This window comes from Balaenoptera musculus, chromosome 11, assembly GCF_009873245.2.
Source record: "Balaenoptera musculus isolate JJ_BM4_2016_0621 chromosome 11, mBalMus1.pri.v3, whole genome shotgun sequence".
Classification (NCBI taxonomy): Eukaryota; Metazoa; Chordata; class Mammalia; order Artiodactyla; family Balaenopteridae; genus Balaenoptera; species Balaenoptera musculus.
Window position 1 is genome coordinate 92,551,391 of NC_045795.1, and position 15,165 is coordinate 92,566,555.

At 47.7% G+C, this 15,165-nt stretch overlaps 1 protein-coding gene across 1 annotated transcript in view; it reads left to right on the forward strand.

Annotated features, from left to right (window-relative positions):
• Positions 1 to 15,165, forward strand: part of ITPR1 (inositol 1,4,5-trisphosphate receptor type 1) — a 320,973-nt gene that overhangs the window by 249,084 nt on the left and 56,724 nt on the right. Inside the window, 5 exon segments of the mRNA XM_036868683.1 lie at positions 353 to 533; positions 2,050 to 2,303; positions 8,511 to 8,711; positions 10,217 to 10,327; positions 12,553 to 12,648. Of these exon segments, the coding sequence (XP_036724578.1) occupies positions 353 to 533; positions 2,050 to 2,303; positions 8,511 to 8,711; positions 10,217 to 10,327; positions 12,553 to 12,648 (843 nt within the window).

Genomic DNA, 15,165 nt, shown 5'->3' on the forward strand with positions numbered 1-15,165 from the left:
CACCAAAAATGCATTCTGTTTCCATTGTTAGTGGAGTTGATTTATATGTGTGTAGGGGATTGTGCTTCGTTGGCTGAAATCTGCCCAGCACCCTGTAGCATGCTTCCCAAGCCTATATGACTGATTCAGCCAAGGAATGGCAGTTTGCTTTTAAAGGCTCTGTGTAGAAAACCTCAGGCTGTAGAAGCCAGAGAATGACAGTGCATGGAACAGTGTTTAGCCCTGGTCCAAAGTTAGACCGTTTTTGAGGTTTTGTGTCTGGCTCTGATCTCCACGAGGTTTTGGTGTCCTGAGTGGGATTCAGTAACTGGTGTGTCACAGTGTTGAAAAAGCTGTGGGTTTTCCTTGGCAGCACTCCTTTTTCTGCCGGTTGACAGAAGATAAGAAGTCGGAGAAATTCTTCAAGGTCTTCTATGACCGAATGAAGGTGGCCCAGCAAGAAATCAAGGCAACGGTGACAGTGAACACCAGTGACTTGGGAAATAAAAAGAAAGATGACGAGGTAGACAGGGACGCCCCATCACGGAAAAAAGGTAAATGCTCCCCTGCATGCAGCTCTTCAGTCAGCTGGATTGTGAACATGGGAGGAATGCCTGGTTTTCCTTTAGTTTTTACACGACTTCTAGACTCCAGACTGTTTTCTGACTGGGGCTTTCAGAAGAAGAAAACCAATCCGGTTGTGATATAATTCTTCCTGTGTAACCTGAACTGAATCCCTGCTGCTTTGGAAGCTCCTCCCACTGTTTAATAAACTAACATACATTCTTCTTTGTCAAACTCAAGGTTTTTTTGGCAGGAAATCCATTAATAATCTTTTCCTGTAATTTCCATTTAATGTTAGAGAAAGTTGTGGAATACGCACTTTAAAACTGGCTGTCGTCCTTTGTCAGCTAATCCTCCCTTATTTTCTGAAATATTTGAAAGTTCATAAAGCTTTTTATCCATTATCCCCCTTGAAGAGAAGTTATACTGGGGAGTGGGTAGACCCAAAAGTGTTGGAGTCAAATGGCCTTGAATAGGTCTGAGTCTCGTTTTTTTAAGTTTAGAGCTGAGTTTCTCAGCCACAGCACGTGGGACATCTGGAGAATTCGTTGCTATCAGGGATGCCCTGTGCATTGCAGGCTGTTTAGCAGCATATGTGGCCTTGACCCAGTAGATACCAGTAGCCCACCCCCAACTCAAAATCTCTCCAGATATTGCCTGTCGTCCCCTGGGTGGAGATGGGGTCAAAATCATCCCTAGTTGATCACCACTGGTCTAGAATGGGGATAAAGAGAAGAAAAAGAAGAAAGGCTAACATTTACTGAGTGCTTTCTATGAACCAGGCACTGTCCAAAGTCCTTTACATGTGTTACTTCATTTAGAACTCAAGTCGACATTGTAAAATCGATAAAGTCGTTATCCCCATTTTACAGATGAGGAAGCTGAGGCATAGGGATGGTAATTAACTTGTAGGATATGGAGCTAGTGAGGATATGGAGCTAGTAAGTTCTAGAGCCAGGATTTGAACCCAGGCAGTCTGGCTACAGAGTCTAATGCTCCTAACTCTAGTGCCTGGTTACCTTACAGGGTTACTCTGAAGATTCGATGAGGTAATAAACATCAAGTGCTTAATCACGGTGCCTTGGGGCTTAGTAAAGGGCTCCGTCAATTGTTGTCTAAGAACAGTAATTACAGTTTGCTTAGCTTATGTTGACTGTCTCAGGAACATTCTAGAAGAAGACTTCACTGATGTTCTCCCCATTTTACAGATGAGGAAGCTGAGGCCCAGAGTCATAGATGTATGAGGTTGACAGAACCTCTACTGCTTTTCCTCTAAACCACAGAGCAAGTGTAGGTGACACGTTAGAGCCACCAGCAAGCTGGAAGGGCTCCACTTACTTTTAATCCTAAGAGGTGAGAGAAGATGGTGCCTCCTTGGAGCGTTTTGCCAACCTTGAGAGACTCTCGGGTGAATTCCAGAACTTAGGTCTCTGAGCGTCATCTTTGGCGTGGTGATTGGTGTTCCTGGGATTCGGCAGCATTGACCGTCTTACATTTGCGTTCTAGCCAAAGAGCCCACGACACAGATAACGGAAGAGGTCCGGGATCAGCTCCTGGAGGCCTCTGCCGCCACCAGGAAAGCCTTCACCACCTTCAGAAGGGAGGCTGACCCCGACGATCACTACCAGCCAGGGGAGGGCGCCCAGGCCACAGCAGACAAGACCAAGGACGACCTGGAGATGAGCGCGGTCATCACCATCATGCAGCCCATCCTCCGCTTCCTGCAGCTCCTGTGTGAAAACCACAACCGGGACCTACAGGTGAGGGCCGGGGGGCAGCGGGGGTCCCAGCTCCTCACAGCTGCCGCCGCTTACTGTGACATCTCAGCTCCTCTCCTTTCGGCCCGTCTCTTCGAGCTGAGGACCCAGCATGGTTCTCGACGTCTGGGCACTAGAAGTGTTTCTCTGTCTTGTCGTCCCCACTGTCTCCACGGGGACGGGGACCAGATCTCATGCTCAGCAGTGTAGTTGCCACCCGCTCCACACATGTTTGTTATATGTGTGTATGTGCCTCTGTGTGTGTGTGTATCTGGTAGCCTGCCGCCGTTTGATACATAGGTGCACAGGTAAAACTTGACTGGATAGAGGGGTGGATGATTAAATATGCTAGACTTAACAGAATCTGGTACATAGAATGTTCTAATCAAATATTTCTTGGTTGAATGAATGAAGTGGCTTTCTGGCATTTTACACAAATGTTCAAAAATATTTGTTGAACTGATTGATTATTCCAGAAATCCTTTGTTCACTTTTTTTTTTTGTCGTGGGATGATAACAATGGCCAGGTTTATTGGGCACTTAGATGATCCTGGATGCTAAGTGTTGCCTGTATTATAACACTTATTTTATAGATGAGGAAACCAAGATGCACAAGACCCAGTTAGGGAGTACAGAGCTTGGAATTGAACCCAGGCAGTCTGGTGGGTAGAGGTTGTGCTGTCAACCACCGCATTAAGACGGAGGGCGTTTTCTTCCTTGCAGAGTTTCCCCAACAGCAAAGGCTTTTCAGGAAGGGCCAAGGGTGGGTTCCAGAGATACCCTCCTTGTTCTGAGTGGACACAGATCTGTGGAAGCTGTCTCTGCCCAGGAGAAGCATGCTAGAGCACTGGGTCCTTGGCCTTCTCCTGGTTTTGCTGCTGACTCTTGGGGAAAACACCCCTCTCTGCCTAAAACGGATGAGGATGAACAGGAAAAGTGTGTCTGAACTCCTCTAAGATAGAATGTTTTCTCCTAAAATAAATAAATTGGTGGGGGTAGTTTTATTTGAATCGTGATGGTTTGAAAAGAAAATAATTCTAGTCCAAACATAGCAAGGGGAAGGTGCAGCCTTGAAATATTTGCACTGCTGACTTTACCCACCAGGTGATTTGATGGCCTTTCACATGTTAGCTGTGGCCAGACCATTTGGTGCCACCACCGGAAATCGCTAACACTTAAAATCTGCTGCAGAGTCTCTCCCTGGCTAAGTTGAGTAAGAAATTATATTGTTAAGCAGTAAGACAGAACAATTTAATGGAAGTGGGTGAAGTCTGCAGTATTAATACTTACTGTGCTGATTTTTGTTTTCCATCAAATGGGTCCGAAGAGCCTGGGCTTTGAAAAAGCATCTAGGGACTTCCCTGGCGGTCCAGTGGTTAAGACTCCGTGCTTCCACTGCAGGGGGCACGGGTTCCATCCCTGGTCAGGGAGCTAAGATCCCACATGCCTCGTGGCAATGGCCAAAAAAAATAAAAAATTAAATAAAATTGTTTAAAAAAGCGTTTAGATCCAAGGTCATCAACCAGCCAAATCTGGGCCGTATTTCAAAATGAAGGGGTTTCCATCAGCTCCACTGTCCGCCACGCAGGGACTTCAGGCTCTTTCTCTGCCTTGCTGCTCACTCCTTTCGTCCCCTGACGTTCCCGGCTTCATCCCTGACCACGTCTGAGTGTGGGATCTTGGCTGTGAGTCTGTTTTTCTTGCCTGTTGCTCAAACATTCCTACTTTGGACATAGAACACGTCGGCCCTTGATGCACTGGCCTGACTTGCCTGGATGCCAAGATCAGTGGGTGGACAAAGCCCTCGTGACCCAAAGGTCCAGGGTCTGGTTACTGGCTCATTGGCTGGTGTTCCTCTGTCCGAAGGCGGACTGTGTCTGCTCCACCTACCGTGTCTACACCGTTCATCACCGGGGAGACAGGCCAAGGGAGTGTGAGCGACGCCACGGGAAACCAGGCTGTCCCGCCAGTAAGAAAACAAAGCCTACAGCTCGACTGTGGTGTCTTTGTGGATGGGGGCCCTACCCTGCTGCTGGGGCGATTTCTAGGCTGAACTTGGTGGCCAGTGCCCTACATTGTTCCCCTATACCAGTGCTACTGGTTTCCACCAAGCTCGGGCTCCAAAGGAAAAGTCGGTTGAGACTATGCATATGTGTGTTGATCTCCTCTTCTCGGCGAGTACCCGGCTCTGTGCCCTGCCCTGGGGGTGATGGAGACCCCCCCCCCTCCTCCTCACAGAGCTGCGCATCTAGGACAGGAGCCACTCGGCAAGCGGGAGACTGCCGTGTAGTGTGATAAGTGCTACAGTCGTGTCATCTTAGGGGTTTTGGGGGTTCAGAGCAGGAGAACCAGCACAGTAAACTGGGTCCAGGAAGGCTTCCCAGAGGACCTGATATCTGCTGAGCTCTGAGCAAACAGAACACAAGGCTACCTTGAGTAGAGTCCATCCATGAACGTCAGAGGGCCAGTCCTGATGTGCTTGGTTCCTGGACGTGGCTCTGGTTTCATGGACCTCTTCTACCTCCCGCCCGCCCCCTTGACCTGCCATCTTCACAGCACACCCAGCCTCCACTGGGAAAGCAGAGGGAGCCTCCCATTGTACGAATTCACCCCTTCTTACGGGGAAGTCTTCACAGTTTTGTTTTGTGCCTTAGCTCTTTGCAAAACTCTGCTTTGAACTAATTCCCTAAGAACCCCATGGGCAGAAGCCCCTTTTAATGAGTCCTTCCAAAACAACATTCTCTAATACGCCACTCTGCCAGAAACAGTGGTATCGGAGGGAGAGGGAGTGTACGGTATATTTCAATATATATATTTTTAAAACTTAGCAACTTAACCTTTGAAGGTTCTATAACGCCAGTGGTTTTAACTGTTTGGGGCTGCAGAATCCTCCGTTCGAACATCTTAGGCAGAAATGTACGTGGTAAGGGAGATGAGAACAAAGCTGCTTTGTTCAGAGTAGAAACGACAGAGTGCTAGAACTTTCCTTTCCTCCCTCACCTGCAGGAGCCCTGAGAGCTGGGGCATTCCTGGGGTCCTCCAGGGTTTTGCAGGGAGTGGCTGGAAAACCCGTGATCTGGACCAGGGGTTCACAAGGAGGAAGGCTGCACTCACCTTTACAGACTCGCACTAAGTCAGGCACACTGAGGTAGTAATAAAATTGCTCTGATACGATCATGTTTGTAGGAATCCAGTTCTCAAAATGATGGCTTTAAGTGGGATTCAACTACTCTGTATGCCACCCTACTGGCAGTTTTCTGGAACCGATGGTGGATCTCTGGGTCAGGGTTTCCTCGTGGATCCGAGGGAGAAGACATTCTCACGAGGAGAGAATTATCAGCTCCCTGGTATAAGGAAGTGCAGATAAGCCCAGAGAGAGAAGGAATCTGGCCCTTTGAAATTGCCCAGAGTTTCTTGTCATATTTAGAACCTTAACTTTCCTGTTGGTAAATGTTCAGTAGCGATAAAGCCACTGAGTTTGACTTTGCTGAATGGGCAGTTGCTGCCTTAAGCAAGCTTTGTTCACAGTAGCGAGAAATTTGATGGGAAGGACTGTTTTTGAACCATTTTCCGTGTGCTTTTGAACCTTCCCCTGAGAGGCTGGCTTTGCCTTTCACCTGGGTTAAGGAATACAGGTCCTACTCTCTCTCCACTGAAGTCTGTTTAAGCACAGACTTGAAGTCTTTGATTTCCTTCAACTACCCATCTTGACTTGGTCCCTGGCCCTCCAAGGAAGGCCACAAAAAGAACAGGACTTTTCTAGTCTGGACCAGGTTGGGTGGGTGGTATGTGCTATGGGTGAACTCTATTCCTTGAGCATAGAAAGAGTTCCCATGGGCCTTTAGCGAGTGGCATGCCTCTGTTTTTGTAGAGAACAAGAGAAAATGGAACTGTGTTAGGAAGGAGAGATTCTGGCTAGACACTCTGCAAAGGCCATGAGAAATGGGAGAGGCTTTCAAGAAAGGGCAGCCCACCATCCTTTCTGGGGAGTCTGAAACATGTCACAGGTCGGCCTTGATGACTTCCCAAGTCCCCTTTCCTTCATCCAACTTAATTCAGCTACTTCAGTCAGTGTTTATGAAGCCCATGGCACGAGCCAGTCCCTGTGCTGGTTGTCGGTCACCAGTGCTGGTGCTCCAGTCTCACTGGAGTCAGGATGGAGGGCTTCCTGAAAGAAGTGACTTGAGACGCCATCCTGAAGGAAGAGGAGTTAATCAGGGTGGAGACAGGGAGGCGGGGAGTGACAGGCAGAGGGAGTAGTGGGGCTGAAGCCCCGGAGGTGAGAGAATGAAGGGTGCTTAAAGAGAAGGAAGAAGTCCATTGCTGCCAGACAGAGGAGCACGGCGGGACAGATGATGTCCGTGAACAGGGAGGGGCATGGTGGGAGTGGCCACATCACTGAGCAGAGGTGGGGAGGGGCAGGACATGGCAGGAATGATGGCACAGGAGTTGGAGAGGCAAAGGGGCCTCGAGAGCCATGCTGTGAATTTGAGCCTAGGTTAGCCTGGCCGTCTCCTGCCCTCTTCCTGAATACTCCTTCACTCCACCACTGCATGCTGAGGGGTTCAGCCAGGCCCTCGAACGGGTCGCATCTTCCCTGAGGGGCTGGAGCAAGAAATGGCTGCAGAACCCTCCTCTGGCTTCCTGTGACCCTTAGAAAAATAGTCACCTTACGAAAGCCCACGTGGTCTCAAATCACCTGTCCTTCCTCCACCTCCCACCTGGACCTGAGTGACTGTGCAATTTCTAGACTAGTCAGGAAGGCTCGAGCAGAAGGGCCTAAGGTTAACTTGGGGTGGGGGTGAGGGGGGGGGTTATTTAGAGGATGAGTCGAGCATAAACTTGATTACCAGCTTTTAATCTGGGCTTTTATGGATGTTTTAATTACACAAGGAGTACATGAATATATTCTATGAAGGTTTAAATGAAAATAAGTGTTTGGTTTAAAAAAACAGTCCCTCTACCCATTCCCACTTCTCTACCCGAGAGAACTGCTGTTGGTTTGGACTGTATCCTTCCTGTCCTTTTTCTGTATATTTGGATGGAAGCGTTGGATACATATTAACCTGCTATTTGCCTTTTTGTTTTTTTAACTTAACAGTATGTCCTAGAGATCTTTCCATATTGGCACGTATGGACCTACCTCAGTGTTTCCAACTTGTGATATTAAATGATGTTGATACACTATCATTTGTTTACTTCCCAACTGATGGGCGTTTAGCTTGTTTCCAGTTCTCCTCTCTCTCAAACAGTGCTGTAGCAAACATCCAGTACGTACTTTGTGAATAGTGATAGAAGTGGAATTACCAGGTCAAAAGTTAACATTCGTTTTATCTTTTGATTATATCTTTTTACTTTAAAAAGATACAATTTTCTACAGTTTTCTACAGTAAACATGTGTAACTTTTATAACTATGCCCAAAAGAATATCTGTGGTTAATCTTCCCTTCTTTTTAAGAAGAGATTACTGAAGTCTATGACGAAAACAGCTCCTCTGCATCAGAATAGACTCTGTGTTATGAGGTGGTTGAATGTGGCTTGCTTGACTTTGTTGAGAAATTATCTGCTGTTATGTCTCTTGTTAGCATTGCAAGTTTACCTGGAGGATACATACTCGGGCACGTGCACACAAGCACACACACATTTACTCGCTTTTGTTCCTTTAATAACGGAAGTGGCCAAACAAGATAAGCCAGGTTCCCAGCATGGCAGTGGGCTTAAGCCCAGCCTGTAACACTTTATTCTGTGATGCACTATCCTCAGTGTTAGGTTCTGGGCATTCAGCATCCAGACCACAGCATCATGTTTTAAACATTAACTACTGTCCTTGGAAGCGTCAGAAGACTCGGAACTTAACATGTGATGGGTGGGGAGGTGGGCTAGGGCGGAAAAGAAAGAAATGAGAACTTAAAAAAGGCTACTGGAGTCTGAACTGGGTTGTCAGAGGAGCTCTCCTCCCCTGCGTCCCATACAAAAGCACCTTGGAGAACAGGCCACAGTGTTTGCAGCCATTGCCATAGACCGTGTCCACGGTTGACCGTCATGGGGGCTGACTGACTCTTCTCTTCTACCCAACACTGCATCTCTCTGCGTAATTGCTGCTCGATCCCAGACCCCAACCAATTACATACCATCAAAAGGGCAGAATGAGTGACCTTTTCCCTCTTCTCTTTGCTTTGTTCCCCCAACCTTGGGACTGCCCAACTGCAGAACTTCCTTCGTTGCCAAAATAACAAGACCAACTACAATTTGGTATGTGAGACGCTGCAGTTTCTGGACTGTATTTGTGGAAGTACCACGGGGGGTCTTGGTCTTCTCGGACTCTATATCAATGAAAAGAATGTGGCCCTCATCAACCAAACCCTGGAAAGTCTGACCGAGTACTGTCAAGGACCTTGCCATGAGAACCAGGTAAATCCATTTGCATTTGGGGGTGGAAAAAAAAGTTTATCATTTTGAAACATTGTTGACAAGGACTAGTTCAGAAGTCATACAGCATCTGCCTAGGGACCTAGGGATTCAGTAGAACTGGAGGCCTTTTCCCAGCAGTGAGGAAGGAGCAACCGAGCTTTATAATGTTCCAGGATGTGACCTAATCACAGGCACTAGAGGGGCTGTGTGGGTGATCATGCCCAGCTTGGTTTGGTTTGAACGGCCCAACTCGAAGTTGACTAGGGATACATATTAAAGTTGGAGTCAAATGAATATGACCAGGAGACTGGGCTCTATTTCAGATATTAGGAAAGACTCAAAAAGGGGCTACTTCATGGAAGGAGGTTTAAACCTAACTAGAGAGAAAAACCTTGCTGTATATGAGACAACTTGAAAATAATATGAGAAAACGTATGATTGAGACTTTAACACCACAGACATTCAGAGGAGAGAAGGACTCCGTTAGTCTTGACTTGAGCTTCTCGAGAAGTATATTTTTGGAGTGGAACCCAATAGTTTCTTGAGTAGAGTCATTGCTTATCCATGACGTCTTGCAGATTTCGTGCGGTTTTGCACTGATGCTAGAATGAGTGTGACTTTTACCTCAAATTATAGCTGTATCCTGGCTGGAGGGGGTAGGCCAGTGCTTAAATGGCCCATTATAAACCCAGTGGCCAGGAAAGGTATGACATGCTGTGTTACTTGGGAAGCAAGGCCAGAACCTTCACTCAGAAGAGAAGAACGGCTTACAAGAGGAACCACTTGCTGTATATTAAAAAATCTCATCTTAGTTGTCCATGACTACGAAGCTAGCATTTTGTTAGATCCACTTTCGTCTCCAGGCTTCCTGATGGGACCAATGGGGTAGTTTGAGGTAAAGTGAAAAGGAACAAAAAAATTCCAACAGGCTTTGGGGGAGAGGCTTTATCTAAGTGAATTTCTTTATAACCTCAAGATGGCTTTTCTGCCAAACAGAGGCCTGTTAAAAGGAGCACACTGGGGTGAATTCTGCTGCAAATGGGGATCTTACCTGGGGGAAGGTGATTAATTCTGATATTACGTGAATTAAAACTTGCTTTCCAAACTTAAGCCTTAAGCAAAAGTGTGCAGTACGAAAACCGAGTGATGTAGAGAGAATGCAACACACTTCTAAAGGGGAAAACAGCGCTCAGGACCCAGAATCAGTCACACACCATATTTTCCCTTAAGAACAAAAGCCCACCGCACTGTTTGGATTAGACGCGGCCAATTTATCAGTTACAGTGCATGGGGACTTTCCTACTGTTTACTGTTAATTCTGAAACTAGAGACTTTCATCTGTCTTTTATTTTTACCACTTTCTCACGGAAAATTTGCTGCTCTCCCCTAGAGACATTACTGGGACTGGCAAGCATTGTGCTGAAATTGTAGTTGAGCCTGTCGGCCTGTGACGTCTGATCTACGACCAGCGTTTGTGTAATGTCTGCATGTGTCTCTTTCCTCAGAACTGCATAGCCACCCATGAGTCCAATGGCATTGACATCATCACAGCGCTCATCCTCAATGACATCAACCCTCTGGGAAAGAAGAGGATGGACCTTGTATTAGAACTGAAGGCAAGTAGGAATTGAAAGCAAAAGACAGTAGCATCTGGAAACCCTTTTGTGTATTGCCTGTGCACGTGACATGGTCACTGCTTTGAAACTAACTACTAAAGACAGTTCTTTTAAAGTAAATGAATGATCCACGTTGCAAGTTGTGAGTAAAAGGCAGAACTTCAGTCTTTCCTTTCCTGTCCCAAGATAGGATACCAGCTTTTCAACTCACAGGTCACATGGAATGAGAAATCATCACTCAAAGCTGAGAAAGAAATTCGAACAGCATCCAAGAACTAGCAGCCTTGATTCTGAAAGCCGCAGACGGAGAAAGAATGGAAACTCCATTCCCTCTGTGGTCTCTCATCTTTCCCCCATTGAGGAGAAAGGGCCAGTTGAAGAATAGTACAGCTAAAAACTATCTAGGACCAAAAAAAAGTTGACCTTTTATATTATCCGGGAACACCTTTTTCTGTTCTGTGGTTGATTTTAGCAGAAGGGTGGCTCATAAATGTTGGGTTAAAATAAGGAGAGTTAAACTGTCCATAATCGTGCCTCTGGGCCTCTGATGAGTTTCTTTGCATCGTGTACAAACAGTGGATGACAGATGACTGATGTAGAAGCACCCTTGACATGCTGACTCCCTCTGATACCAAAATAGTTTTATGGGGTGACCAAGCTTAAGCACCTTGAAGCAGTGACTTCAAGGTGATTAAGCTGCTGGGTTTACAAGCCAGCCTCTGGGATGTTTGAGAAGCTGATCCACTACTCCTGATGTTGATTTCTTGAGTGTACCAAGAAAATTAATTTTAAAAAATATTAAAAAGTAAAAACAAATGAACAAAAAGCCCCTCACTTACCTTAGGGCTTCCAAAGATTCTCTGAGTCCAAAGTTTCAATTCTGAGAATCAGACTTGCAGCTCCATCCTGGTGTCTAAAGTATATTTCAAAATGTTAGCCTTACTGAGCACACTTCCTTTTCACCTGTTCCATGTTGGGGCAGGTTGAGATCTGCCCTCCCATCTTGCCCCTGTTTGCAGCACTGGGCACTTTATCACTGTCACAGGAGAGCCTGGACCTACAGGGTTTAGCTGAAAAGCCGATCTGTATTTATGGCCTCAGTGGTGCCGGAGGACGGAAAGGTCATTAGGGAAGGTGGTAACATAGAAGCCCACAGGAATTGCACAGTTATTTTTATTTTGTTTTAGTATTTCAAAATGAGTGTCCAAACTAATAGATGGTTTGGGTGTATGGTTTAAGTGGATTTTTTTGGGGGGGGGGGCTGTTTTTAACTCCTTTGACAAATCGTGTTGTAGAAGTGACTTGAACATCATTCAAGCTCACATCCCTGGCTACCATTTATCAGAACATATATGATGAGAGCCTGAAATAAACTGAGAATTTCATGCATTCCTAATCAGCATTTCAGTGGCTTTTTCAACCACTCATCTGGTAACCTGAAGGTTATTATAGAAATTTCTGCTCTGTGAAAAGCCACCTTTTGACAGCACAACAACCCGATGGAACTGCTGTGATCTGTGCTTGGGGAGAAAAAAAAATACTGCCCCCTCTCACCAAAACAACAACTTTCGAGTCCTATACGTGAAGCAACATATGGATGATCATAGGCCCAGGGCCTAAAATGAGCTCAAGTCAAGAAGTACAGGGTGTGGGCACATGAAAACTTTGAATATAATGGGAAATTATGGTTTGGCATGAGAATGGTGCTCCCTTGGGTCACTTTTGTTAACTGGCTTCGCTGTATCTCATGATAATCGTAGGGGTCATGAGAGCTGAGAGCACTGTTGTAGGACGGGGGCGGGAATTACCTGAATTGCCTGCCTTCTCTGACCTGCAAGGCTGAATCACAGTGTTTGTAACCACTCCCCACCCCCCGGAGGCGTCGTGGGTCTGTGTATCAGGTGCTTCCTGGCCACTGTTATGATGAGGGTCCCAGTGTACCCACAGAACCCATGTTTAAATGTCCGCTAGGGCTTGGACCAAGTGACATAAGGGGGCAGCTGTGCCCAAACCAAGAGGTGCCTCCTTGACCCCAGGCAGTTTCTGCGGCATGTTTTTGGGGCATCAAGTGGCACATTCTCAGTCTGGTGATGCTCTTGACCCATGCCCTGCCGTGGGGCAGAGTGTCTGTTTAGCCAGGACGCAGCAGCTGGTCACCCATGGTTCAGGCCAGCTGCCCCCAGACGCTCCTCTTCATTTCTTCCTCCCTTTGTGTCTCCAATTAGAACAACGCATCCAAGTTGCTCCTGGCCATCATGGAGAGCAGGCACGACAGTGAAAATGCCGAGAGGATACTCTACAACATGAGGCCCAAGGAACTGGTGAGTCGGACGGCTGAGCCTGTGGCCGTGGCACTGCCTAGCATCAGAGCTGCACTTGTGGCAGAGCAGGGCATCTGCCTCCTCGAGCTTTCTTTACGATGCCAACGATCAGAAGTGCGGAGAGAACGTTTGATTCGGGCCCCTGCCTAGGGCAGGGAAGTGAGCCCTGCGTGGAGGAAGTGTCCTCTGCCTTCAGCACAAACACGCATGGAAGCCTCCCTGGCCTGTTTCCCTTGGGGGAGGTGGCACCGGGACAGGTCTGGGAGCCCGGCGGACTGGAATTCACGTCCGTCGCTCTGCCCATTTCTGGGTCGCCTTGGGAGGCCCTTGAACTCTCTGAGCTGCACTTCCCTCTTCCCTATAAGGGAGATGATGGTATCAGCTGGTCCAGAGGGTTGCTTTGGAGACAAGACAGATGATTCCCACGGGGCCCTGCGCACGGTGCCCGCACACACAGTAAACCCTTCGAGAATGCACGGCCTCCTCGTACTCATTCACTGCCGCTTTGTGCCGCGTCTTCTTCCAGGGCTCAAGAATTCACATCTCTTCTCGGTGCCCATGGTCTGCGCAACAGAAGGGTGTTTTGGGGGGGTGCTGATGTTTTGGGTTTTTTAAAAAAGAAAACACAATCTTGTTTATATTTGGGGGGTGATATTCACAATTGGCTGTGACTTCCAGGCTGGGAGTCTGTGCTGCAAACTGTGAGACAGCAGCTCTCAGAGACGCTGAACCGAGCTGAGGACGGAACTCTCTATTTGGACTTTTTCCCACGCAGATGAAGTGTGACTGACAGACCTAAATGAGGGCACTAAAACTTTCCTGCCCCCCGGTGACCCAGTGTGCACTTGGGGCCAGGCTGAAGTCCCTTTATGTGTTCCTTTAAATAAAGTTCACAGCGAGCCCAGCTCTTTGATCTCTGAGGTCAGGAGTGAGTTCTCAGCCTGAGATGGAAGTCCTCTCCGAGTTTACGTAATGGCTTATGTAACTGGGGTTGGGGGAGGCTGGGATCTGTCGCTCCTGAGTAGGGACGGAATGACTTAGCAGAGACCCTGCTCCAGTTCCCATCAATCCAGAGCACGCCCCATCTTGGGTGGGGGACCTGGCAGCACCCCGGGCTCTAGGTGCCACTGACTCCCGGGTCACCCCCTTGTGGTTGATTAGCTTCATTCCCAAATCTCGGGGAAGAGTCAAAGGCTTCCCGGCGCAAACACGGTTCTGAGCATGCGCATAGCCAAGACGCTCACGTGTGCGGAACACGTGTGCGGAACACGTGTGCACATTTGTGTGTGCACGCGTATGTGTGTGCGTTCAGGCTCCCACGTCCCGTGCAACACGTTGTCTGTTCAGTTTGGTTTTAGAGAAGGGAAGGGAAGACAAGCTCAGAGAGCGAGGGTCTTGTCTCCAAAATTATTTCTAGGGCCTGACCTGACGTCAGTACAGAAATGTGCGGCCCTCTGCCGTGCTTGGTCCTGGATAATGAGAAAGAATTCAGAGTAATGGCCTCGAGGCGATGCAGGAGGCGGAAATGCGTTCTGAGTCGTCAAAGAAAATGATTAATTTTTAGCACAACTTAAGGGTGGAAAGCATTGTGTTCTTAATCGTTGAAAGATTAAATCTTGAATGATAGGTTCATTTGATAAATATTGGTGGGGCCCTGCTTTGTCCAGGGCGTTGTGCTGGACACCAGGGAGGGACTGAGGAATGGGCAGAGCCAACCCTGTTCCTGGGGAGCTGAGGCCAGTGTCTGGGAGCAGGAAGGCCGGCACCGAAACGCTCTGGGAAGCGTGCTCTCGGCATGAGACAGTCAGGGTCAAAGCTCAGCTCACTAGCCGTGTGAATTTCAGCACGCCTCCTTCCTCTCTGGGTCTGCTTCCTCATCCATAATCAGGAGGAATCTTTGACATCTCATAAAATGTTTATGAGCATTAAAGTTTCTGAAAAAATGAAGATACTAAGCACAGTGCTTGGCACATAGAAAGTGCTGGTAGATGTCGCCTGTTAGTGGTATTTTCTTCACATGGAGTAGGCTGTGGGAGACAGGGAAACATTTGGAGTCAGAAAATAGTTTCATCAACTATTCCCAAAGGCAAATGCTTTCCTTTTTAGTTTTTCCTGAAATGGCAAAGGTAGGGGACGGGGAGAGTTGGCAGAATGAAATGGAGAGAAAGGGAAAGCGTGGCTTCTAGCCTTTGTTTGTATCATATCATTGTTTGGAGGCTTTCTGTGTTTTTTTTAGCCGTTGTCCCGTTCTAAAGTAGAAGGGCGTGGACCAGCCACAGAATGTCTCTCGGCCTCGCGAGAGCGAACGGGTTCCCCTCTCGTTTCATTGAAGGCTGATTGGTGGTGACTGCCTGCGACCCTATTGAGAAGAATTCTGAGGCTGTGTCCACGCCTGCCGGCCGAGCGTACTGAGGCTGATGGTAGTGTCTTGCCCCAGGAGGGGAGGCTGATAGTATGCGTGCTGTCATTGCCAGTCCTACGTGGGTCTTCGTTGAAGCAGGAACTCTGTTCCCTGGC